The 27,312-nt window shown below is 40.2% G+C and overlaps 1 protein-coding gene across 4 annotated transcripts; it reads right to left on the bottom strand.

Annotated features, from left to right (window-relative positions):
* Nucleotides 1-2,255: 2,255 nt before the first annotated feature.
* On the bottom strand, nt 2,256-25,969 carry wt1a (WT1 transcription factor a). 4 transcript variants are annotated; one of them, XM_086028740.1, is made up of 9 exons: nt 25,152-25,969; nt 22,525-22,647; nt 18,835-18,937; nt 16,516-16,599; nt 10,484-10,583; nt 7,234-7,378; nt 6,449-6,538; nt 4,080-4,172; nt 2,256-3,886 (listed from the first exon to the last, which is right to left on the bottom strand). In XM_086028740.1, exons 1-9 carry the CDS (start codon nt 25,624-25,626, stop codon nt 3,765-3,767), a joined length of 1,335 nt encoding a protein of 444 aa, XP_085884866.1. In that variant the 5' UTR covers nt 25,627-25,969; the 3' UTR covers nt 2,256-3,764. The 4 variants fall into 4 exon arrangements, with proteins under 4 accessions (XP_085884866.1, XP_085884867.1, XP_085884868.1 ...); XM_086028741.1 differs by having other exon boundaries at nt 4,089-4,172; XM_086028742.1 differs by lacking the exon at nt 16,516-16,599.
* Between the last annotated feature and the right edge of the window lie 1,343 nt (nt 25,970-27,312).

Raw genomic sequence — 27,312 nt, 5'->3', positions numbered from 1 at the left:
ATTCAAAGACTGTTCTAATAGCTTTCTTTGACCCATGAATATGATTCTTTTCCTCTGAAATCAATCAATCACATTTTATTTATATAGCACTTTTCATACATAAAAATGCAACTCAAAGTGCTTTAAAACATTCAAAGCAAAACATAGAATTATCTTCAATCAAAAGAAAAGATAAATTATTTAAAAGTTGTTGAAAGCCAAACTAAAAAGGTGTATAATACAACTGTTGGACGATACACCAAAGACGCACAACTAATATGGTATTTCAATTTGGCTTCGCAAAATGCGCAAATTGTTTTGGAATTCTGCAATGAGCGGTCTAGCACCTTTTTAAAGTAAAACTATCTAAAAGTCCATCTTTGCGACAGTAACTCTCGTCTAAGTTTGGCCGCAAAGTCAGCTGCCACAGGAAGTAAATAAAACTGCGTTAACTGAGTTCATTTTTAAATGATAAAACTTGAATTAATCTCCATAGTTAATGCTTTAACTTTGACACTTCCATTACTTAATAAAATCATCACTGATCATTTTATTAAGTAATGCGCTTGACTTCTCCAAAATTTACAGTCCAATACTTTGGATCCTCACATGCGTAATTGACAGTGTATATTCTCTCTGTAATCTTTTTTTTTGGGGGGGGGGGGGGGGTGATATCTCCCGTCAATTGATCAATTGCATGTGAAAGTGGCCAAAGTCACAGTTACACTGAGCAGCTACCTGGCTTCAAAGGCCCAGAGCACTGAGACTGGCCCAAGATGAAACAGTGAAGCTCACACATAAACACACACAAAGCAGAGAGAGAGAGATGGGAGATAGAGGCCTTGTCCGACAGCTGAGATATAGCACAAAGGCCCTGGGGAGTTTCAGGGGAATTCCACTGAGAGAATCGGACATGTCTGATTTACACTAACACTTTGGCTAAACTTGCGATAAAAGTTCACAAAAGAAACATTGCTGCATCTGTCTTTATCCATCTTGCCCTCCATCGGTCTCTGTCTCTTTCCTGCTCTGTTACTTTCTCTGCAAAACTTGCACATATCACATTACTATTGTGAAGCTGAGCGTCCTAAATTTATGACGCTATAGGAAATGAAAAAGTAAGTTCTGTACAAGCAAGGACAAAGAGGGGAGAGGAGAGGAAGAAACACAGGGGGAGTGAAAGAGAGTTGAGAGACGCTGAAAGAAAACATGTTCATTTTTTATCAGCCCTTTTCACCCAATGGGGAGTCGAGGAATGCAATGAAGAATCTGGCGAGAGATAAAGACAGGCAAGTGGTTGGTACTGTACTGTACTATGTATGCGTGTGTGATAATGTATCTGACAATATTTTCAGGGAACCAAAAAAAAATCAGAATAGCCGCAAAGAGAAGAATACACACACTGGACACTTTATTAGGGACACGTAAACAGTTTATTGAGATCCAGTAAGAGCTCCATAAAAACAATACAGATAATACGGTTTTAGTCGACACTGTCTAGAGTTTTTTAAAATTTTTATTATTAATCTTGCGAGGGTGGTTTGCTGTGGTATCGGCATACAACTGCATCAGTCTAACACCATGGTTTGTTTTCTTTCATTGTACATTAAAGCGGAAGTCAACCCAAACATATTTTTTTCAAGAATATGTTGCCAACAGGCCCGCAAGTTGAAACAGGGCATTCTGATTAATTTTGCGTTTGTGGAATTTGCACTCATTTTTAGCCATCTCTGGGGGCGGCCATTTTGTCTTCTGTCGACTGACAGAAATGACGTCACAACTGCTCACAGCGACCAATCACGGCTGACCTGTTTTCTGCGTCTGAGCCGTGATTGGTCGTTGTAAGCAGTTGTGATGTCATTTTCAGTCGACAGGAGTGACAAAATGCCCGCCCCCAGAGATGGCTAAAAACGAGAGGATTAATACTTATTCCACAAACGCAATCTTTATCAGAGTGCCATGTTTGAACTAATGGGCTTCCATAGAACATATTCTTGAAAAAAAAATGTTTGCGTTGACTTCCCATTTAAAGGGGGAAAATATTTGTAACAGCTCCAGCATGATGTATTGTACTTCTACACCGCTGCAAACCTTTGTGAAATATAATGCTTATCTGACTGTGTCCGTCGAAATGGGTTATCCTTGTAAAGATGGAATATTTGATACAGCAAGTGTACCTAATGTAGTGTCCAGTTAGGGTAAATTAGTTCCCAAAAAAAGGTTTGTTGTCCTTTAGGCAGAGTTGAAAAGAGTGTGACAGAGGAGCTGTTCAATAGTTTGTGTTTGTGCACATGAGTTTATGTGTGTGAAGACAAGTTGACGACATAGATTTCATTATTCGCTAATACAGAATGACTTAAACCTGAATAAATAAGGACACCAGAGACAAACTGCCCTGGTGTTTACAAGCCAATAGAAAACATTTACACAGAGCGATCATCCTTATGAGTATAATATTTCACTGGTATTGACTTTTTACAGCTTAATTGTTATTACATGTCAAGGAAGAAACGAAAATAGTTCCAGGATACATTCAAAGACAGCCCCTCCCTCCCATCGCACAAAAAAGTCCCGTTTCCCTCATGGAAGCTCTGTTCCCATGGCGAAGCAGAATTATTTACATCTTGACCAAGTCCTGGTCACAGAGCCAGTGTGACCCAACAGACATTTGAGAACATGCAGTGTGTACAACAAAGGCAAAGTCCATTCATATTTACACCCCGACACACGCGAGACTAAGGCAATTGTTGCCCTAAGAGAGTTGAATTGAAAAAAAACAAAATGTTTACATCACAAAAATGACTACACAACTAACTACAAGTTCTGTTTACATTGTGCATCCCAGAAGAAACGATAAAATACTGCCTGCCAAGTCTGACGCAAATCCATGACATTTCAGCTGTTATCCTTTTATACACATCTTAGATGACCTTTTTTTTTAATACAGCATTGAAAAAGGTAAGAGCATATATCTCTCTCCCTTAAACTTGTTCCAGTGAATCAATCCTTAAAATAAAAAAAATAAGTAGTTTAACAGGAGATACTTACAACAGCTTTGAAGACGCTAAACCGAGGGGCATTTATTTATTATATCTGATCCTGACCTTTGACATCGCTTGTGAAGAGGATAGAATCGTGATGTTGTGACAAAATAACTTTGGGGAGACTTAACCATCACCTCCTGGTTACCACGGAAATCATTTCTATGTGAGCATTTTTGTCATGCAAAAATATATATCATACAAAAAAATATTGACTGCTTCTATTTCGACCCCATATGAGCTGATCTACTGATTGACTGATTTGGTCCAGAATGAATCAATTGGATTAGCCAAAACGTGAGATGACACTGATGAGTTACCACATTTTGGGAACCATCGCATTGGACTCTTTAGATTAGATGATGGAAATCTGCTCGCTCAGGTTTAAATTATTTCTGTGAGGTGCAACTTTTTCCACGATCATTAAATCACATTTAATGCTCTTGGGGAGTACTTGGGTGAAAGTGTGCTTTTATGGCTCACGAGGTTTTTCGGTGGAATCTTGATTAATTGCTCCGAGTGAGTCATGTTCAGATAGGGCCGAAGGATAATAATTTGAATTGATTACTTTAACCAACAAAAGGAATGGGCACATGAATTTCTTGAAAGGACGTACGTGTGAGAGGGAAAGAATGAAATGTCCTTGGGAAACCTGGCTATCTGCTGCATTGATTTTGATGAAGAAAAGTAGAAGCAAACAATGTGTCCAAATGTTCCCTTTTACGACAGTGAGTGAACCCAGACTCAGATGGCCAGCTGGAGCTTGGTGAGGTTCCTCTGGTGCATGTTGTGGTGCCGCACCAACTCATCACTGCGGGCGAACTTCTTCTGACAGTTTGGCCAACGGCAATTGAACGGCTTCTCACCTGGAGTGGCAGTGGGAGACATGCACGTGGAAATAAAGAGGAGGGTTAGGAAATAAAAGAATGACAACATTTGTGCTATTTAGCCACGTTTTAGTCATGCACTACGCATCTGTTATGTTCAAATGATATTTTATTACATACTGTAAACATGAGCATGGATGAGGTATAAAAGAAAAAATAAAAGTTTACGCACTTGTTTTACCTGTATGAGTCCGGGTGTGTGTCTTAAGGTGGTCAGACCGAGAGAACTTTCTCTGACACGTCTCGCATTGGAAGGGTTTAACACCTAAACACATGTACAATTTGCATGCGCACGGTTGGGAGGTTCACACATACGAAAGAAATATTCATCACACACACGCAGAGAGGGAGAAAGAAAAATAAAGTAGAGCAGAGACATGCAGGAAAGCCCATCCAAAGCTTTGCTACTGTTTTGCAACTTTGTTCACTATCAAGTTTGTCCAAACGTTTTCCAACAAGAGCCACAAACAGGACGCGGTGGCTGCTTTGACATTACTGATCTTTAGTTGATTCATTTTTTTATTAAATTATTTGTGTGTGCAAAGGCATACTTAGTTTGTTCAACCATTTGCGTTGCAAGCCATTTTAAAAATGTTTCCAAAATTGAACATAAGTGTTTTTCACAGGACAGCGACAAAATATATACTGCCACTATTAGGGACAGGGAGCGGGCCGGCCCACGAACAGCAAAAATAATGCAGCGGGGGTAAAATAAAAACCCCCAAGACTCTTGAAAAGAAAACATTGATAAAGATCCAATGTGCTAATTCCCAGTACTAAACTGGCCCCGGGGGCTGAATTGTAAAAAACTGCAGTATCGATAAGATCCCCCCTTAACAGTTTTCTTATTAATGGTCTTGGAGAAATTACTCAAATTCATTTCACTGATTTAGGTATAAACATTATTTTGCACATTCTACTTTTCTGATGTCATCTCTAACTACCAATAAAATGAATATATTCGTCTAAGATGAACAGCATGAAGGATCCAGGACATTTATCGCTCCACTATTGTTGTTATTCATCAGGGCATTGCCATTGAAAGTTTTGTCACTCAGTGGTTTGACTGTTTTTTCTAGTAGTGCCTTCAAACATTTTCTTTGGACTTTCCTTACAGCAATCAGAGACTCACATTGAAAAGCCACGTCCTCTTCCTCACTGATTTCTTTTTCCCAGCATGTATGGAAAATTACTCACTTCGTATTACGTTTTGTTTTTTTCTGAATGTTTAAACTCTTAGCAGTGATTCTTGTAGCACAATTTCCTAAACTATTAATATCTATGGCAAAACCACTGTTAGAGTTTTCAAAACTAAAAGCACAAGCACGGCTTTGCACTGAGTTTGCAATTGTGTAAACACAACTCACTGCTTTACACTCAATTTCGAAATGATCAATTCAACACACTCCTTGCAAAACGATTCAAATTTCTGTCTCTTATTCACACTATTCTGACAACTGTTCGGCCACATTGTCACAGGAGAAAACTGTTTTAGAAAATCAGTTGACTTTGCAATCAGTCTGCACTAGAAATAAGCCACAAGTAAGCTGTCGGTGTGAAGTACAATGGGGGGAGCAGGAAGAGTGAGAAGAGTGAGGGTTAGAGGAGGCCAAGGACGAAAACGAGGAGGTGAAGAAGCAAGAGGAGGAGGAGGAGGAGGAAAACAAGAATGTGAAAGAGGAAGGAGCGTAAGAACTGATGACATCAGAGCTACAATAGCCAACCATGAAATCAGCCATGGAATGAGCCAGAGCACAGGTGTCAAACCCAAGGCCTGGGGGCCAGATCCGGCCCGCACCAGCCTTCCATGTGGCCAATAAAGGCAAATATGGCAAATAAGGCAAGATATATAAGATATTGCAAATGCTTTTGCTTTCAATTACATTGAAAAATACTCACAACAAACAATTATTTTCTGGCTTCTGATTTAAAAACTAGTTATCCATGAATTTATTGTGTATATGTGATAATATAATGCGATCATCCATATATATTTTTTACAGTCATAACGCCCCTCCAAGGAAAACCATAACTATGATATGGCCCACGACAAAAATGAGTTTGACACCCCTTACTCAGAGGGACGACACACTGGAGAGTGAGGTTTATTTCTCTTTCTCAGTGAAATTACTGTGATTTTTTTTTTTTTTGTTGGCACTGAAAAAAAGTGAAAAGGCTTTGAAAGGAGTGTTGAAAAATTAGCCAGTAGTTACAAAAAATGTACTTCAGTCATCAGAAAAAACTGCTGGTGCCGCCACGCTCAATACTGTCCCTGCAGCGATTGCCGCTGTCTGCGTTCGAACAGTGCTACCCAGTGTCAAAACAAAGAAGTACAAAGAGCTTAATAATGTGGGCCGTATAAAATGCCGCTCTTTGGAACATACTGCAGGCCGGTTAAAATCCGGGGACGGATATGGGTGCGACTTTGTACATGCCTGATTATAATCAGCAATCTACACATTAGTGACAGACATGCAAACAAGCAAAGAGAGAGCAGATAGAAGGAACGCGTCAACTATTAAAGTCAGCCAATAATCAAACCTGTGTGCCTCCTCTGATGTCTTTTGAGCTGGTCAGAGCGAGAGAAGCCCCGACCGCATTCTGCAACGTCACAGTGGTAAGGTTTCTCCCCTGGACACAGACAACAAGAGCCTATTGAATGAGGGTATCACAGAATGCACATTTCCCAGTATTTGTCTGTCTGCGTGGCTACAAATAAGTATACAGACGTGTAAAAGTAGGTGTGCAGTTTTTCTTCACAATTCACATTTACAACATTCGTACCAATACGTAACTAGCGTTTAAACATTCCTGTAGTCACCTTCTACACACTCAAGCACACTATGACACATAGGTCTGTAATAGTTTTATTGTTAACAATCTCTCAGCATGATTCTCTTGTGAATTTACACATGTCAACAACAGTACATGAGAAACAAGTCTGATGTGTTGGTGCATATCTTCACTCTAGAAATGAAGTAAGCCAATGCAGTGTCCAAAGTCAAATGATCCAAATGTGGTACGATTTTGAAACTGGTCAAAATTTACAGGAAAAATATTGTCTCAAAGGTTGGGTGTAAAAGAACGGGTCATCACACGTGACATCAAATGAGACATCATTTTTAGCATGTGCATCATTTTACTACTTTGGAAAAAAAAAAAAAAGCGAAAAGATAACACATCAAATGGCTAGTACTTAAGCAGTTTGATCTTGTCTGTTGTTCACTTTAATAAAGAGTGTGTGTGGGTCTTCTCATAAAAATGACAAAAAGGCAAAAAGAAGCAATTCCCGCATGTGCTAATTTTCAAAGCACACTCAAATTCACCTGTGTGTTTGCGACCGTGCATCTGCAGATGAGACAGCTTAAAGTAGCGCTTGTTGCACCCTGGGTGTGGACACATGAATGGACGCTTCTCGCTGCTCTCTGATCGAACTATTGCTGGAGCGATGCTGGGCACCCGCCTTACATCCTGCACACATACACGCACCCACACACACACGCACACACACGCGCACACACACAGAAACATTAAAAAAATTAATTAAATGTCTCACACCTGTAAAATGTAATACAGAGACAATATGATTTATATTATTTATTCCAATCAGTTCATAAGACTAATCGTGTAATTTAATCAGCCTTGCTCTCTCGGGACCATTAAAATAAAATGGCCATATACTTTCTTTATTTTCATTAGATAATAATTAGCTGTAAGGTGACCCCGATTTGACTGCAGCCCATCGGGAGCTGTTAGTCACGCCTTTTAGTCAGACGCCTCCCCCATTAGAACCCTGCTGCTCAATGCAAATGCCCTGTGGAGGAGAGCCACAGGAAATGACAAACAACACAATAGTAGTTGAACAAAAATCCTCATTTGTGCTTTTCTGGAGAATAAAGCAAGATCTGGTCTGAACCCCATACCTGTTTTCCCTATATGAAACCTGTGAATGTTACAAATTGTAACATATCCTTCCTAATTTCCTTTTGGACCTCTTTTAAATACTTTCCCCCTTTGAAATCTTCACATTAGCAGCCATTCTTCAAGCATGCAAAATGATACGGTTACAACACAACACAAGTACCTTTTTCTTTGACAATGAGCCACCATGTGAACAAAGACAGATTTGGTGCAGTTTCTAAGTTAATTTGATTGTATTTTAGTTTTAAAAGCATTGCACTGAATTGAAAGAAAGAAAGAAAGAAAGAAAGAAAGAAAGAAAGAAAGAAAGAAAGAAAGAAAGAAAGAAAGAAAGAAAGAAAGAAAGAAAAAGGATAAACAAACGAGGCAGCGAGTTCAGCCCTCAACTCTCCTGATTTTGTTGAGGGCTGATAACCAATCATCAATATAACATGACCGTAAGATGATGGAACAGAGTTCCTTCCAAAATCTGGTGGTGAACAAGAATGTGATGAATGCACAAGACCTTCAAGAAGGTGTGACATCCAATACTCCAGACAGCAGAACCTCAGCCATCTTTTTGGTAGTAGGGCATTTTAGCTAGGAAATAAAACCTGGGAACCTTGTGAACTAAAAAGTCACATCTCTGCGTCAAGGGAATCTTATCAAATGTTTTATTCTATATATAATTTCATGGTCATCGAGGAATGGGAACCAGGAGGAAGAGTCTGACAGGAAGTTGGTGTGATTACTTGCCTTGTGCACCAACAGAGTAAGAAGCCACAAACACCCTTTTGTGATTCTTCACCAGATCCAGGAAATGTAGAGTACAAAACAAAGTGTGAGAATCAGACAACGACTGAGTTGGACGGGAGCAGTCAAACTGGTAGAACCCTGTCAGACTAACTGTTTGCACCATCTTCACAGGCTCTCATCCCATGAACGTATCATTTTGCCGCACCTTCAATATTGCAGGAACGTATTTTCTAGTCAGTCCAGACAAAAACGGCCCTGCTCAGCTCATACAACCAGTTTGATTGCCAGAAGTATATATCCTTGGCTTATCATGTTACAAGGAACCCCGGTTACCACAGCATCAAGCACTGCTGGCACGTTTTAGCCCAAAATACACACGTATGCATCATGGCCAGTGCGTATGTGGCACTTCAGCCAGGGAAGTACGCCTAATGACAAAGATACTGACTTTTTGTTGTGGTCACCAGTCAGACAGTCCTATCCGTACTTCATAAAAGCGGTCTACCATTCAATTGTTAACAGGTAACAGTCATCACCAACGCCCACCAGGACAGAAACATTCAGTACCTGGTCTCCCCTGAAGATCTTGGTGTGGGTCAGAGGCGGACTGGTTGGTGGAGGGTTTAAAACAGCCAGGTCTGTCCACGCAAAACACTCCTGCTCTCCTATCTGCTGAGGACCTTTCTATTTTATCAAACACCAGTGTGCCCCGAGTCAAAACAGCACCCCTCCCTCACTCAATGTTTTCAGTCCTTGGGTGATGGTTGAGTGCAGTCCACCTGCATGGACTCTTTAGAATGTTGGCATAAAATGTGGTGGCAGTTGGAGGAAGTCCATTGAATTCTGTTCTTGGTTTGGATGGTCTTTACGGATTGGAAAAGAGTACCAAAACACTAATGGCCTACCCACTTATTCTTTTTTTTTTTTTAATTAAATTGGAAAGGGTAATGATCTGCCAGAGGGCGCAGGAGGGCGAAAAAGGACCAGATGTAGTTGTCAGCATTCTTGACGTTCAGCAATGCTTCTTTGTCTGTGCTGTGCGAACTGTAAATTCCATGATAAAGACTGTCACATTTGGCCATGGCTAATTCACAAAGTTTGGTGACAAAGCCCAGAGACACAGTCAGACAGTCACCAGTTTAGGTCAAGTAGCACAAATCAGAATCAAGAAAAATGGGATGTAAGGTGGCCAAATCCCACGCTATTTTTCGCTAGTGAGTCCAAAAGATTAAGAAACCACATTAGCGACTTACGGTTAATGCCGCTTCTAGTGTAGGACTCTTCGGGTGATGATCATTCGTAGACTTTACATTCATATTCACATTCACTGAGGAAAGAAATTTCCCTCGATCCTCAAACTCAATACAGAGAGATGACAAACTTAATCATGTTGCTATATGTGCGAGCGTTGTGCATTTAGCGCAACACAGAGCTGACCTAAATCACTGGGTCGTTCATGTTGACACTACACGGCACCAGTTTTTATAAAACACGGTCTCCCAACATTGTGATACAGTCCACTAGTCTACTGCGCTAAGGCAGATATGACAGTCGTAGTCCAAGCCGGGCGGAATTCTTTAGAGGGAAAATGACTGCAACTATCCTGAGTCTAAACAGGCGATTGGCAAATATCTCAAGGCATGGTTTATAGCTCATCACAAAGTCAAAAAATAGAAACATCATAAAGCATAGTTAGGCACAAAGTTCATCACACGCATCACAAGGTCAACAGTTAAAGCAGGTGGATAGTACTGCACTTGTCTATTTTCCCGCTAAATTCTCATGCAAACACATATTATTACTCCATCCTGACGTTTACAGTCTTCGTGTTCTTCGAGTATGCTCTCACTGAGCATACATACAGTAGGTGACCTGAAGTGAAGTTCAAAGGATAAAAGCTGAGTCCGCAGACAGACGTACCTGTATTCCCCTGAAGACGCCATGTGTGTGTATGCGGTACTGCGTGCTGCAGCTGTACACCATGGGTGCACTGGGGTCGCTGTCGTAGCCTCCCGTATGGCTGACAACACACAAAGAGAAGACACAAGACTTGAGTTGGAATGAATCACCGTTTGGAGAAAATGACTTGGACCCATGGAGATATAATAGTAGACACACAGCACGCAATTTGAGTGTCTGCCCTTTATGGACAAGTAGGGAAAAAAAAGGTGCACTTCCGGATCCAACCATTTGCAGGGCCTTGGGGTACTTTAATCGCAGAATGAAAGACACAGTAGAGAGACGGACAATAATTCCCACTCACATTCATAATCTTTAGTGAATCTAATCTTTGTACAGTGGGAGGAAGACTGAGGTATGTGAAGAGACCCACACAAGCACAGGAATAACATTTAAATTCCACACAGAAAGGCCTCATTATAAAGATACCGCATATCAAAACGTTAACAAAAGCCCTTCCTCCTTGAGCCATCACCTTACTATGCCGTTTTTGTGTCTCAGTGAGACGAGGAACTAAGTTGTCGTAGGCTTTATGTCCCTGGTCATGTTATCCAGGGAAAGCAAGTCCTCGGTTGAGGGACCAGACAAAGCACAGACTCAGAAACCTACCTACAATGAATGAATTTAGCGGAACATGTTTGCGCTAGCCCGGACGCTGACCACTTCAAGAGCCAGGCCTAGAGGTGGAGCTCACTGGCAAGGACCCGGTATCTAGCCCTGCCCCCTTTGAGTGCCTTTAATTGGGATTTATCCGGGTGGATGGGTTTTGATTGTTGTTTGTGCCGATGCACCAACCAGCAGCTCAGATTACCCACCCTCGTTGCAGTCCTTGGAAAGGTTGTGCGCCTGCATGGGGACACCCTCGTTCTGTTGGCACATGCATGGATACAAATGGTCTCCAAGTGCCCAATTCACAGCAGTGATCTGTGATAGCCCTGACCAACCTTACATCATCCGCCAGTGGAGATCTTGCAGTTCCTTATAAATTTACTCCGTCAATCTCCTGCCTGGACTCCAACGAGTCAGTTTATATGCTTTCACCATGTAGACCGTGTGCCTCTCCTGCACTGAATTAAAAGTGAATGAAAGCAGCCGCTTCTATTGGCCCGGAAGCAAGTCAGCTGAGTTCAGTCCCACAATGGTGCAAACGCCCGTTTCTAACAGTGCATATCTGTGAAAATTCAAAACAAGGAAAACTCTTGCACTAGACTTGTTGGGCAATAAAATAGGGCCATTCGTCTCTTGGCTGGCATGGAACGTCTTGGGATGCTACTAGAAATGGAATGAAGTAACTTAAAGGGGGGGCCCTGGCATCCCCCAGAAACTGGATGAACATAAGATGATGGATGGATGGATGGATGGACAAAAAAAATATGATATAAAATATTGCACAGTGATTACATTAAAAAAATACTGTAATAATGAATGTAATATACTTGTAATGAGTATTTCAGATGTTGAGTTTCTTGGGAATGTATGGTCTTTTCTATTCTTTTCTATGTTCTATTCTGTTGAATACATCACGTGGAAGAGTAGAACAACACTTTCTTTGTGAGACACATCTGCAAGCGTAACCTTCAACATCTTCTGATAACATCCACTGAGAGAGCTCTTGCCTTTGAAAAGTGGTCAAGCAAGCAGAATCTAATCAACCAACATACGGTCATTTGAAATATTAGAAACAACTCTCAGTATATGATGCATTGCAGTTTGACTAATGCAAACTACAACCATCCAAAAAAAACAAACACATATTGCAAATGCAATACCTCCCTCACCATGCCAATATAAAGTGATTAGCACTGTGGTTGTAAAGATGGAACCTTGGTTGGGTACATCTCTTGCATTTAAACCCGCATTGTGCCAATGTTCCATCAAAGTGGCTGCTCAGCAGCCTGTGTCAACCATCTTAACTACATCCAAAATCAACTCTATTCTATAACATGCTACAGCAGTAGATTCATCCCAGATAGCAGAAGAGGTTAAATCAATGTTTCCCCACCCGGAGGTTGTGGGATCGATCCCCGGCCATTGTGACCATGTCGAAGTATCCTTCAGCAAAATACTGAACCCCCCGTTGCTCCTGATGCTGCGTCATCAGTAGGTAGAGGGTGTAGAGTGTAAAGCGCTTTGAGTACCCAAGGTAGAAAGGCGCTATATAAGTGACAGCCCATTTACAGTATTTTAATTCCTATTTAGATGATGGTTGAATCAACATTGATGTTGTGTGATTATATGGTTGAAAAGCAAACGTTGACCCAACATTTTATCAACCTTGCGCTTTCTGTATAATTTCTACTTTAGGTTTCAACGTCGATTCAACACTTAAACCGAACCATATTTCAACATTGATTCACCCATATTTTGCTATGTGGGATCCCACAACAGTCTAATATTTTATGCACTCACACATTCACCAAATTACATGCAGCTTGTGCGTGTTTGTGTGACCTAAACTAAAACTGTGCTCAACTCCCCAACGCTTCCTCTTCCTCCTTAGGCCCATCCAGTTTCTTTTTATCTCATTCTCTTCCATGGCCTCCCACTTCTTCCTCCCTCTCATCTCTTCCTCTTCAACCACACTCCCTCATGCCTCACTGTATCTTCTATTGATAGAGCAGTACAAATTAAAAGCCTGATACAAGACATATTTTAATAAAACTTTCATCACTATATGACACATACACGCCAATACACTCAGAAGTAGACCACCGTAAAAGAACCAATTACTTCTCGATACTACCTTATCATGCATGTACACAACTTTATAAGGGACAAACACATGAACGACCCCCCCCAACCACCACACAAACACGCACGCGCACACGCACACACACACTTCTATGATGGATGCCTGCTGACTCCAAGGCATTTGCAGGTCATGATGACACTATAGTAGTACAGTGTGGGTGGACCTTTGAAATGCATTTTTGTTATACTATTTTTTTTTTAAAGACATTTTGTTTCAATTTGCCTAGTTGGGTTTCAATTTGACCATGGGAAGAGGGGATGGATGGAGCAGCATTTCAAATACCGGACATCAGGATTCTGATCTAGTAAATTAAAGTTTTAGTTTGTCTGTCAGAATTTACTTGATGAAACAGGAGGGAAAAGACACAACAACACAAATTACAAAATTGGAAGCACAATTTAAACGAAAAACAAACGGGCAAAGTCATCTAGCCCGTTCGCAGTGGGGCAAGTGAGAAGACAGGTGCAAGCACATCAATTTGAATTGATATTAGTTGTATTTTTGCTTGGAAATAAAACAATTGAAAAAATCACCTTGTATGATACATAATTTTTGTGGTGAATTTGCATTTATCACTATATATATATGATATATAAATATAATATAACAATACAGTGAAACCTGTGAAAGAGGGATGCTGCTAGAATTAGCCGGGAGAAGACTATTTCCATCCCATAATGGCACACAAAGGTGCAAACGCTCCGTTACACCCAATTCGATCTGTGCAAAGTCTAACAAAGTACCAAAAGATAGAAACGTCCATCCATGCTCATAATTAGACAGCGCTCTGTACTAGACTTGTGCTCGGCACAAAATTAGGGCCCGTAGTGTTAAAGTAAAGTGACTCACCTCCTAGGTTCACACAGTAATATTGTAATAAATAACTTGTTTCACTGTCATCTTAACTTGATTTTTCAAAGAACTCACACATGTAACACATTATAAGGATGGCATTTTCATGTGTGGTCTTACTAATCTTATAGTGTGTCATGTACTCAAGATGACCAATACAAACCATGGAGCATGTAGACTGCCAGATTTTATACAAAGAAGAAACAGTATGAGACAGAAAAGAAGCAAGGCTAACTATTAGCTTATCTGGTAACTAGATCTTCACTGTCTTCTGTCTCTACCCTTGTCATTTTAAATGTGGGGAATGACTTGGGAGACATGCAGGTCATACGTGACCAATTCCGACTAGACTATTTGTGCCAGACAACAGCACAAGCTTAAGTCCACTTCCTTTTTGGCTAGCATTCGGTTGCACGTCACAGTCACAGAGTCCATGCCTCAGCCAAAGTTTTTGTGATCAGGAATATTGAACAGGTTTGAGATTTACAATTGTGAGCCCCTGTCTGTTTTCTGAGCAGAAATAGAAATAAAAGGCAAATGAACCGAAGGATAAACTAATTTGCTGCTAGACTGATTTTTTTTTTCACCTGCTGAATCGTTGAAGCTGACCGCCAATCGGAGTAGATGGAACCAAAGAAGACAAGTGCAGATTGATGCCAAAATACAGGACACGCTACAAAAACGAGATCAACAGACATTGGTGTCCAAATTAGGATGCAAATCACTGTGTTCTCCAATGGATGATTCACAATTGTTTTAAAGAGCTCCAGACTAAATTTAGTCTTTGGCTTCTGGCATGTCAAGATGAAACAACATGATGTAATGGCTTTCAAGTAATTCAACACTCACAGTGAGAATGAGCCAGAAAATATAACTCAATTCCCAGAATCCCGAGATGGAGACAGGGTAAGGTTTGGGATTTTTCATTATAGTAAGTTTTTATTTTGGTTTGACTTATATTTTTTTTCAAATTCAGTTAGTTTCAATTAGTTTTTAGAGCAGATTTGTTATTTTTTTTTACTATTTTTTTAACGCTTTATTGTATTTTAATTTTCAACCCAAAGTCAACCCAAACATATTTTTTTCAAAAATATGTTCCTAGCAGGCCCACTAGTTGAAACACGGCATTCTGATTAATTTTGCGTTTGTGGAATATAAGTAAGCAGCAAAATGCACTCATTTTTAGCCATCTCTGGGCACGGACATTTTGTCTTCTGTCGACTGAAAATGACATCACAACTGCTCACAACGACCAATCACGGCTGACCTGTTTTCCGAATCTGAGCCACAATATGCCACAATATATGATCTTGGATGCTCGCTTGTTTTCCACACTCTAGGCTCTGCTTTTGTAAATTGAAGCAAAGGTCTGGCCGCAGTCATACACTACGCAAAAAGGACTCATTCGACGAAGGCCGGACTCGGCAGTGGCCCAGAAGTATATGGGGTTGGACAAGGGCTAACTCACTGCATGCATAAGACACCTGCATCTCTAAAATAAGTGAATTTAACCGTGGCAAGAAATGTGAAATATATGCCTTGGGTTACTTTGACAAACGGATGTCACAGGCATGTTCTGACACTGAGGAACTGTTTTAAAATTATGAAAAAATATAAAAAACATCCATCCATCCATCCATTATCGATACCGCTTATCCTCACAAGGGTCGCGGGGCGTGCTGGAGCCTATCCTAGCTGTCTTCGGGCAGTGGGCGGGGGACACCCTGAATTGGTTGCCAGTCAATCGCAGGGCACACAAAGACAAACATCCACACTCACAACCACACCTAGGGGCAATTTAGACAGTCCAATCAACTTACCATGCATTTTTTGCTTTCTTGATATGAACACTGGTCATATTTCAAAATGCGCTTTTGATAATCAGTACGATAAAAAAATGATGCAACACAAATATAAATACATGTTGTGATGTGAGATAATGAATATCTGTCTATCATTTTTCAAGTGAGTTGAAGCCTATCCCATCTGACTTTGGGAGGAGACGTGGGGTACACCATGGACTGGTTGACAGCCAATTGTAAAATATATATAGACAAATAACTTTCCACACACATATTGACACCCATTGACAATTTTGAATCTTCAATTGCATGCAAGACCCACATTGGAAGGCAGGAGCCCGGATGCAAACTCCCAACCTCAGAACTGTCAGCCAGATGTGCTAACCACTCATCTACCCTGTCACATAACAAATATGCAAAAAAAACCAACATCGCCATGTGCATTTTCCCTTCTTGCAGACACCTGAGTCGTTTCACTGTATAAAATCAGGTAGTGGTCCCCTCTCGTTTGTGCACTACTTTCCGCTTTCAAAAAGTGCACCCAACTGGCCGCTGCTTCGTAAAGAGAGCGATGGATGAGTTCCTACCTCTTCACGGTGGATGCCAGTGTATTGACAGGGTTCCAAGCCACACACTCCAACTGAGAGGTCATTTGATATACATTTTCACCACTGTGGAGGACAGACAAGATGTAGAAGAAAAAAAAAAATCATGAGCTGGGCAAGGGACTGTCAACTGCCAGGACCGGAGGAGGGTGAATGGCCCCTTCTGATGTTATGTAGCTTCATGTCCCCAAAGGTAGCACAATGGTGACAAATAACAACACGTGTATACACACGCACACAAACGCACACACCAAGTGAGAATTTGAATCTAAAGAGGATAAAAATACACTCCTCAAGACATCTGAAGTCATCAGCAACATGAGTGGAACAAAGCCAAGAGTCATTGAGTGACCATCCATGCTCACATTTATGTACACGGGCTCATGCTGGATTTACAGCCTCCCGTATACACCACCTGCAACCTGCATACAATCTGGATAGACGAGTGGCCAGCAGCACAGTTTGATGCTGGACACAAGATTCAACATTGCCACTGAAGATTAAATATTTAAAAGGAATAAAACAGCATACTGTCCTTTTGATAGCATAGTGTTTTAACAAAGCTTGATGTATAACCAAACTCTTATTATCCTTTGAGCTGATATGGTTCTTGCTGTTAAATGGTACAATCCAAAAGCAAGCGGATATCATTCATACCGGTTCCCCAACCTTTTACTATAAGCTCATATTTTACATTCCCAAAAAAATCTTACAGCACATTACCAAACCAAATTGTTACAACAAGTATATATCCTGAGACAATGATGATCTTGATTTACTCACAAATATACTTTATTTAGTGTGAAACGTAAGCGTTTTGGTTGAACAAAAAACGATTTGACTATTGTATGAATGGCGACGTAAATACACAGGTTAATTGCATCTTTTGCCATCTCGTGAAAGAGCATTTCATTGTTCTACCTGTCACTGTACGTCACTGGTATAGATGGATGAACATAATATTTGTGGTAAATAAAATTGAAATGTTCTAACCATTTAAAAGGAATCATTTCCAACAGCACGCTTGACGATCTCTCACAGCACAATAATGCAACACGGCACCCTGGCTGGAAATGACAGCATTATTCAATAACTGGAAAAGTGCTGCATGCTGCATCACTGAGAAGTAAGAATTTGGTCAAATTTCATCACAATTAGTCCTTTACGTAAATAACGGGTGCCCTTGCTGGTCATGAGAAAAAAATCACTTTCTTATCGAAATGAAAAGCTTCCTAAGAGATGATTTTTCTATTTTAGCATTTGATAGATAAGTAGAGACTGTAGAAAAAGCTGTGTGGATAAAGAAGTGCACCAACCCCGATCAAATGCAGTCCAACTCGTACCAGGTTGTGAGATTTGACAACCACTTCAACTCATATGTGTGTGCGTGCATGTGTGTGTGTCTGTGAAAGAGAAACGGGGATGAACATGAACTTGGAGGTCTGTTGGTCGTCTTGGTCATAAACATTAGCCATATCTTCTCAGCAAACACACGCGCACGCACACACAGCGGCGTCAGAGTGATCCAACAGCGAATTTCCGAACACGCCCTTCGAGAAGTGACACAGTTTACCGGTTTTGGAGCCAGAAGAAGAAAAAAAAAGATTTTACATGAGCTACAGTCTAGAATTGCTGAATCAAATATGCCTCACAGATAAAGAAGAACAAGTGTGTTCAGACGAAATGGTGACATACACTCAGTCAAGTGTTTTTCCCAACCCCACTCCTGTTCCCTATGAAATATTTAGCACTTCATTTAGCTCAGCGCTAACTGCGACCCAGCAGTCCAGGCTTCTTAGTTCATGAGTGTGGCCCTGAAGTAGGAAAAGGTGGTAGCTCCTGTGCCAAATTGACAGTCCAGATGGCTACTCCGTTGTTACCATCTCCTTTTTAGACAAATTGTGAATTGGCTGCAGCCCAGTGCAGTTTTTGATGCTAATTCATAAGTAGATCCAGCAAATTTTAATTCATACGTCCGAAAGACTTTTAGAACTCATCTATCATACGTCTGGACTTGCATATACACCCATCGGGAATAGAAATTGAACAACACGGAGAGGAAAGCTGCAATGGCACAGAGATCTGTCCTGAAGGCGAACATCCTGTTCAAACAGCATCCTGCCACCCTTCACTGAATTACAGCCCCCTTGCATGAAACAATAGTTTCAAAACATTCCCCCCCTGTAATTGCTGCTGTCTCACAAAGAATAGATTTTGACTGTTACCCTCGTGAATGCAATCAATGTGTATATAGTGTATACAAGGAGGCTGTATAAGTGTAATGTATGCAGTATGTATTACCTGTTGTAAGGGTTCCTCAGCAGCAGCGCCTGACTGCCTGCACAGCTGTCTGAAGGGGTGTGGCATCCATACATAGAAGGGGGCACAGGATACTGCTGCTCTGCTACACGTGTACACACACACACACACGTAAAAAACACAGAGATATACGTATGTGTAAATATGGCGTACAGCATGCATTTGTTTGTGTCAGCATGCATTGACGTTTTTATAATTGTTCAATTCTGTACAATTTAGGTGTGTAAGTTAAATGAGACAGTAACATGCAATATTTTATCTTGTTTTCAAATTGATCAAAACTTCAGTTTGAACCTGTCACGGGTGACGTCCACTAAACCTCAGCATGCAGTGGTATCTTGACTTCTAAGTTGTATTCGTGCCACGATCAAGTAACTCAATTTACCCATATTTGAAATGAAAATGAAAAGGACTTCAAATGCAATGAATGCATTCCAGCACCCTGAAAAAGGCCACCATTTTTTAACGTGTTTTAATGGGAATTTTTGGGGCATGAAAACATAATAAAATGTAATAAAAGAGAATGTAAAGAAACAGAATGGTGATATAAAGTATAATTACTTTACGTTGAACAAGCTCACAACACAACAACATCAGCTGTAGTGTTGTGTGTGTGCCTTTAAAAGCGAATCAACTCAAACATTTTCATTACAGTGAAATGTTCTATATCTATATTATGCTACTTGCTGTGTACTGAAACTGACATCATAATCAGACCAGGGGCGGAGCCAGAATGTGGCTAATGGGTGGGCCTGGAAAAATCAGGGTGGGCCTGAATATTTCTCACACTTCGCACAATCATCCTGTCCCGACACATCGTATATTCAAATAAAATGACAAACCGAATAATATGAAGTTCAGATCTCCCTTAGGCAACCACAATTATGCCATTCTTAATATTAAAATAAAAAAGCAAACACAAATAATTTCATAATTTACAAAAAATGTAAAAGTATATATTTTTTCATGAATCTCACTGGGTGGGCAGTCTCTCAATCAGGGTGGGCCTGTGTGTGCACATGGCTCCGCCCCTGAATCAGACTACTGTGTTTAGACTAGTGGGGCTGCATGGACCATATTATTCTAAAGATTTTTTTTGTTGACTTCCCCTTTAAGAGGTGTTAGCTTTGGCCTAGCGGATCTCCTCTCCTGCCAGCGTTTTCATTTTGTCTGTGTACTGTTTGTTAGTTAACGACAATGTGCATCAGCGATGATCTGACTCCTTTTTTCAAAATCTCACTCTACATAATTGAAGCTCACTTTTAGCTACAATTTTTATTTTGCAACCAGTGATGCCAGTGACACTTTACCCCAACAGCTAACCCAATGCATTACTTTTCCAAGTCAAGTAATGAAATTAAAATTACTCGTCAAACTCACATAACGTTACCATGTTGTATTTATTTACTTTGATAAGAAGGTGCTGACCTTTCATCACCAAAGGCAGTTATCATTTATTGCCTCCAGATTACAGCAGTGAGCCAAATTTGCCAAGACTTAAACAAACAGTACATATGCTTCAGCCACGGTGGTCACTCACGCATGTGCTGTGCAGGTACCAAAACTAATAATTAGAGATGAATAAAATACAGAAGGACACCGGATTCCTAACACCCTATTTTCATAGAAGACCTAAGAAATGGAAACTGGTATTTACAGCTTGAAGTGAGGCATTTTGGGAACTTCATATTAATGTCTGGGAGAAAGGGCACATATGCGCATGTCACACTTTTAGTGTGTTGACAACTCACACGTCCATATTATACCACATAAACAACAATGGGGGACAGAGATTGGTGTTTTCAAGCTGGAAATACCAGTCATCTTTTGAGTTTGTGTCAACTAGAGACGAAAACATGAAGGTATGTTGCACACTCTGTGCTGTGGACCAAGTGTTATCTAGCTTCAAAATCACTACGTCAAAAAAAACAACAAAATATGGATCGTAGACCAGAAGCTGAAAGAGAAATTCCTACCACATTGTCTGACTGCAGGAGGTCCCCAAATTGAATTGTTCTCTTTATAAACAACAAATATTATGAATGCTAAGTTTTGCCATTACAATATTGATGGTTATATCATGTCAGGTGAATAAATGCTGCTTTTATTTTATATTTCATGAAAAAATATATAAATACAGTCCAGAAAGGCTGTCTGTCTTCATTTTATTTAAAAAAAAAACAAAAAAAAACCAAGTAGCCAGTTCATGTTAAGTGAAACCTAAAAAAAATGAAAACATTGTTTTTCATTTTTAACAAAAAGAAAAATGCACCTCCAATTACCGTTAAGTAAAGAGGCAACACTGGGTTTCATTATTATGTTACGCAGGGTTGTCATCATCTGCTGGATGTAACTAATAAAACAACTGTAAGATAGTTACTTTTAAAATCAAGTTAATTTAAGTTACATTTCCAAGTGAACTGTGGCAACACTCTTTCCAACACAAAGTAGAAAAACCACCGAGAAGTGACTCATAACTCAAAAAACTTTTTGATTGAGGCACTGGTAAATGAAGGTACACTGAAAAGGATGGTGTGCTGAATTTACTTAATTTGATTTCATCAAGTGGCTCCACAAATTAAAGATCAGCTGGATCCAGATACATTTTATAAGTCGACAACTATTCTACTTAAATGTATTTGGATGCAGATTTTATTTTGCGAAACCACTTGCTGAAATAAAATTGAGAAAATTCAACACATAAACCAAACTTGGCATAAACCAAACATGCAGACAAAAAAAGGAAAAAAGTGTCTGCATCCGTTTTCTCTATTTCTTTGGCTTTTTGTACCTTTTGTGACAATTGTTCCAAAATAATAACTAGAAAAGGAGAACACGAGACTCCAAGGCAAGTAGAAGAAAGAAAAGCAAAAGAAATGTGAATTGCACAATACATACAAGTCGACACGCAGCGACGGTTGTGTCCCAAATTTGTATGGAAGTCTTAATTACAGTATAGGGAACTTGTACCAAGGAATTTTTGGTAGTGAAAAATGCCTATCCAATTTAATAAAGGTTTTATTATCGCAACAGTTTGACCCAGCAAGGCATTTTTTTTTTTTCTGTTGGAGAATTTCATTCAAAATGCTTACAAATGTTCGGTTGAAAAGTTGCAGACTACAGTCAACCGCGAATGTTAGGTTTCAAGTTCCATCATTTTACAACTCTTTTAAGGCTTTCGGCCCCTTTTTTCCATTTTTATCTCCAAATCTTTTATTTTTTTATTTTTCTGTGTCTGCTACTCATCTAGCGAACGGCTCCCTTGACACTTTCAATTGCTCTCCCAGCCCCAACAGTGCTGCTTATTTGTGCTGCAAAAATGTCACCAAATTTATTGGAACAATGACACTGCACACACATAAGACTATTTTCACTTATCACCAATAACATACGGCCAGGATTTTTAATGGGCTGGGTGGGTGGATGAAAGGGTGGATGGGAAGAGAAGCCGAGGGAGTTTGTGAGCCAGGATGTGGCTGATTTATTCTCCCGACAGGCCAGGTCATCGCGGAGACGTCAGAAGACGTCCCCACGGCGGGGTCAGCGCTCTTACAGATGCACTTGCGCACCCACTCGCGAGACGTAAATACATATTCAGCTAAATCTGCTTTACTCTCCCGAGGCTGTGACGCGTTGATTCTGTGCGACATGATTACATCATAGCAAACATACCGATGGCATTCTGATGACTCAAAGTGTCTTCGTGTTTGAAGGAGTGGTTGGAGAACTGCGAGCTGGGGTGAGATGGAGTGTGACCGTAATTGCTGGCGCCGTCAAACGCAACTGTGCTGTAACCTGCAACACACAAACACCACATTCAAGTTGAGTGGACGCCGTCGGAATAAGTCCATCTGAGTTCCAGTGACCAATGAGATTGTTTCCAGGTACATCTTTCAATACATATTAATGTATGTGCAATAGTATTCGGTATTAACAATACTAAATCACCATTGATGTTTCGAGCATGCTAAACCTTGTGTTTGAATAGCAATTAGTTACGCCTCAAAATAATATTATTTGTGTTATCACTATTTAGTTTTCAGTTTATTTCAGTTTTCTGTCATAAAATAAACACACACACTGAATCGGTCTCTGACACTCACATGTGATTCATGACCTGACTGCTTAAATGGCAGGACTCATTCCCATAAATCACACTCACTCACACACACGCACGCTCGGCTTAAATGCAACACATTGCAGGGCAATCCAGCTTGGGAAATGAGTGGGAATGGAAAAAGAAAAATTTATAGTGACATCTTTTTCATTTCGATTCTCGTGTGTTCCCGCGTAGGTTTGTGCGTGCGTGTTTTCATGAGGAATTCAATGCCTCTTTAAATTGGACCGTGGCGCTTAATTACTCCCAAAATGTGTAGCCCAAAACCTTGAAGGGCACACGTATTGTCCAGCCAGAGCTCGGCACACCCATGGGTGCCTCTTCACAAGCGTGCTGGTAGGAAGTTTTTGCGGTGATGCGGCGCTGGTCCCTGAGTGACCCTGCGCCACTATCAGCTCTACTGTGTGACCCGAGCCCTGCTGTTAGTTTGTTTGCGTGTGCTCGTCCAGCCACAGCAGGGACCAGATAAAACAGGTTAGAGGTCAGCTCAGTGCTTTGATTATAATGTTATTCCTAAATTATCTGCTTGATAAGCATGTTATTACTAATTAATCTACTGGGCACGGATAAACAGATCTATTATTCTGCATGAACGCAACCGAATGTGAACCTCTTTGTTGACGTTTTACATGCACAATTTTAAGATCACAAAATGAAATCCACTTGATTTAGTGTAGAATCATTTAAGAGGCATTACAGGCAATCATTGGAATCAATCAATAAATTCATATTGTTATAATAAGCTACAAAAAGGGTCTTAAATTCGCAAAGCAATCATGTTTTTGGTTAAATATAGACCTTTGTTTAAAACAGAGTCTGTGCTTGTGCGGAAGAAAAAGATTGAAAAATGATGTTCACTATTTTTTGTTAGGGTATTTAAATTGCTTTCACTTAAGTAATAATAATAATAATATATTTTATAGTTGTTAGAAATTCAGCAAATTGTAAAATCTCAAGTTGTTAATCACTGCATTTTAGTTTATGCTCAGGAAAATGTCTTTGTTGGGATCATTCATTCTGATTTGAAGCAATGTGACACAAAGCTTTGTGTCTTTTGAACTTCAAAATGACAATTTCAGTCAATGTCAGCATGCAAGGCACTTCCAGTTCATACTATAAAGTATATCCTACCCTCGTATGACTGGATTCGAAGCGACATTATTTCTAATGCGTAATACTGTGATGGGCAAAATGCCGTTGTATTTTCAAATACGAAATGATAGGAAGAAAAACAGTAGTACAGTACACTGGAAAATGTACACTCCTGACGGGTAAAGAGGTTTGTGGACAAAATGAAGTCAAAAGCTTCCTTAAATTCTTTTTTTTTTTATTCTTGAAATTGACCTTCAATAACTTTTCAATGTCAATGAGTTCACTTCATCAGATACATTTGCACAATTTAATAAAAATCCCCAAAGATCCAATAAAAATGTTACATCACATATTCCGCTTTGTTTATGAAATAACACTCACTGTTTATTGGCACGATCAGAGACATCCTTTTTTTTTATTATTAAGAAATTGTTCCTATTGCAGTTCTAATTTGCATTAAATTCAATTCTCTCATACTGTAGCTCAATAAAGTAACAGATAAAAGTAACTAATTTCAGCATGATGCAGTGCAGTTCTCCACCAATGTAAACTACAACTATAAATTTGTTCTTCAATTAATACCTCTCTGACAAATTAATGAAAGCTAAGCATGGCATTTTTTGAACACAACTTTTACTAATATGATTGTGCAGGTAGCTGTGTACCTAATATTGTGCTCGGTGCGTGCAGGCCAAGTCATCTTTACATGCTATATGCTCCTGTAACTGTAAATGTTTTTTTTTTTCTTTTAACTTGTGCTGCTTTATTTGGAATAGGACACGTCTTATACATGAAGTCCGACCTGCACAAAACGACTGTCAAAAGTTATATGTTATAGATATGCTTCCAAAATGTGTTAGTTTTATTGCATTTCTTCGGAATCGTGTTTATCATACAGTCAATAAAGTCAGTGACACATTGGGAGATTGAAGTGAACGCGGGATTGGAGGCCCCGAAGGCAACATCTAGACATAGGTCATAGGTCACTCAGATGTGATGTTAAGAGAATGAGCGACACATGTAGACAATCTGTATGGATAGGGTGACACACACACACACCCACACATAGTGTACAGTACAGTGCACATACCTGTCTGGTTGCGAGCAGCGGGCTGTGCGTCCATGCAGTTGGTCAGATATGGTGGGTTGCTAAACATCCTGCCGGGGGGTTGGTGATGATGCGGGGTGCCGACTGAAGGTGGCTGACCGGCGGGGGCCGGCGCAGGAGGGGGCGCCCCGAATGCAGCCCCGTACCGGCAGGCCCCCGTGCCGGTGAACTGTCCCGAGAAGTGGACGGTGAAGGCGCTGAGGCCGCAATGAGGATCCGAGTCCAGGTGGTGGGGGTCGCCCGTGCTCCCCCAGCTGGGCTCCTGCTTGATGAAGGAGTGCGGCCCGAGGGATGTGTGAGGGGCTCCCAGAGACGAGTAAGGGGAGGTGGCAGGGTGGAAGTCCAGGACGGGAGCCCACTGAGGGGCCGTGCTGACTGGTAGCGCCGGGCAGCTTGGACTGGGCCCGGCTGGGACTGGAGGTAGCAGGGAGTTCAGGTCACGTACATCTGAACCCATTGTGCTCCACCACCAAAAGCAACACGCGCACTCACAAAGATGAAAGTTGTCTCCTTATCAATTCAAACGCCTCACTGACCTCTTGCCCCCAAAGATCCACCTTATTGCTAAGAAGTCTTGCCAAAAACTGGCTCAGTTGATGGCCATCACTTTTGGGGAAACAGCACACACCCAGCAGAAAGTCCTCAAGTTCATGGTGATGCAGCGGTCAACTTATACGGTGAAAAGAAAAACGCAAGAGGACAACCGGCTGTGGTCTTGGCTTTGGCGTGGAGGAGTTTTGGGTCCATTCAAGGAGCAAAGAGGTTGTCTTCTGTAAAAGCGATCCCTGTGAATGGAGGAAGAGGAGTGGACCAGCGAGGAGGAGTAGCCCTCTTTACCCTCCATGCTCTCCATCTATGTGTAGGCGGAGTCAGGAGGTGACACTATATTTATACACCAATGTAGTTTCATTTAGAGGCATTTATTTCATACACACAATCAGAAAAAAAACATGAGTTGGTTTTATTCACCCTTAAAAAATGCATTACATCACCAGCCAGATGAACACAAAATACTTTTTACTCAATTATATTTTGTCTACCAAAAATATTTGATGTATTTTGTAATACAGTTTAGAGTATACAAACTTAAAGTATGTTACATAATGTTACATTATTATGTGTAGGAATTGATTTATATGCAAATTTACCCAACTAATAAAGGTTATCTCATCTTATCTTTGTATAATATTTTGTTTACATGTCAAATAAATGACATATTCCAGTATCATATCATGAGGAATCTGCATTTTCAAGATTTATTGTACAGTGTAAGTTTAACATGAAATGATCTGGATTCAGGATTTTAGTACTTATTATTTGAATCATGTTAATTGAGATCGAAGGGGCCTCTCCAAAATGAATGTCACCACGATGAAGTAATAAAATCAAAGTACATTGACCGGAGAAAAATACACATTTTACTTGGGGAAAAAGGGGGATGTGGGTCACATTTTCATTGTTTTCACTGTCAATATATATTTTTAACACAATTCAGGCACAGTTATTTAGCAAAACTTTCCACGTGCATACCTAAATTAGAACTCTATAACTGTTGTTATTTTGCCCATAGCTATACAGTTTTCAACCCCATGCGATACATTAACACCCACTTGAAATTTTAAAACAGCAGCCTTCATTCAAACTTTTCATTATACACAGAAAGAGAATCCATCCACCCTCTTTTAAACCAGTTTCATTTGAGTTTTGTGCAAAAAAATGTTTTTTTAATTAAACCAATAAATAAAACTCGGTAAACAGCATGTTATTGTTTCCATTTTTATAAGGTGCCAGTGTTTGTCTTTCACTCTTTTTGTACAGCTTTTAAAGTCTAAAATTGAAGTAGGATTGCAGATTATCTCATTGCATATAGAAAATAAAATGTTAAATAAGGAGGCGTGCAGCGCTTAAAGGGGGCCTTATCAGACGGAAAAATAGATCAAGTTACTGTGACACATGCATGTGCTGAAGCGTATAAACTGTAATATGCTCATTTCTGGGTTAAAACAGACCAGGATGTGATTGGCTGAAACAAATGGGCAACCCAGCATCTGCAAAATTAAAAGCAAGAAATTTTTAAAAAAACACCGGAAGTGCCTTATATGGATAGCAGACCCTCGATAAAGACTGAAGAAAATATGTCATG

Source organism: Filicampus tigris, chromosome 4, assembly GCF_054856515.1.
Source record: "Filicampus tigris isolate MCC_2025a chromosome 4, RoL_Ftig_1.0, whole genome shotgun sequence".
Lineage (NCBI taxonomy): Eukaryota > Metazoa > Chordata > Actinopteri > Syngnathiformes > Syngnathidae > Filicampus > Filicampus tigris.
Note: the sequence above shows the minus strand (reverse complement) of the source record. Positions and strands in the feature narration are given on the sequence as shown.

Excerpts from the sequence above, each read along its gene's own strand:
- wt1a (XM_086028740.1), bottom strand. The coding sequence starts at position 25,626 with ATGGGTTCAGATGTACGTGACCTGAACTCCCTGCTACCTCCAGTCCCA. Across the intron at positions 18,938-22,524 it reads GAGTCATCAGAATGCCATCG|CAGAGCAGCAGTATCCTGTG; the intron begins GTATGTTTGCTA and ends GTACACGTGTAG. Across the intron at positions 10,584-16,515 it reads CTGGCATCCACCGTGAAGAG|CCATACGGGAGGCTACGACA; the intron begins GTAGGAACTCAT and ends GTGTGTTGTCAG.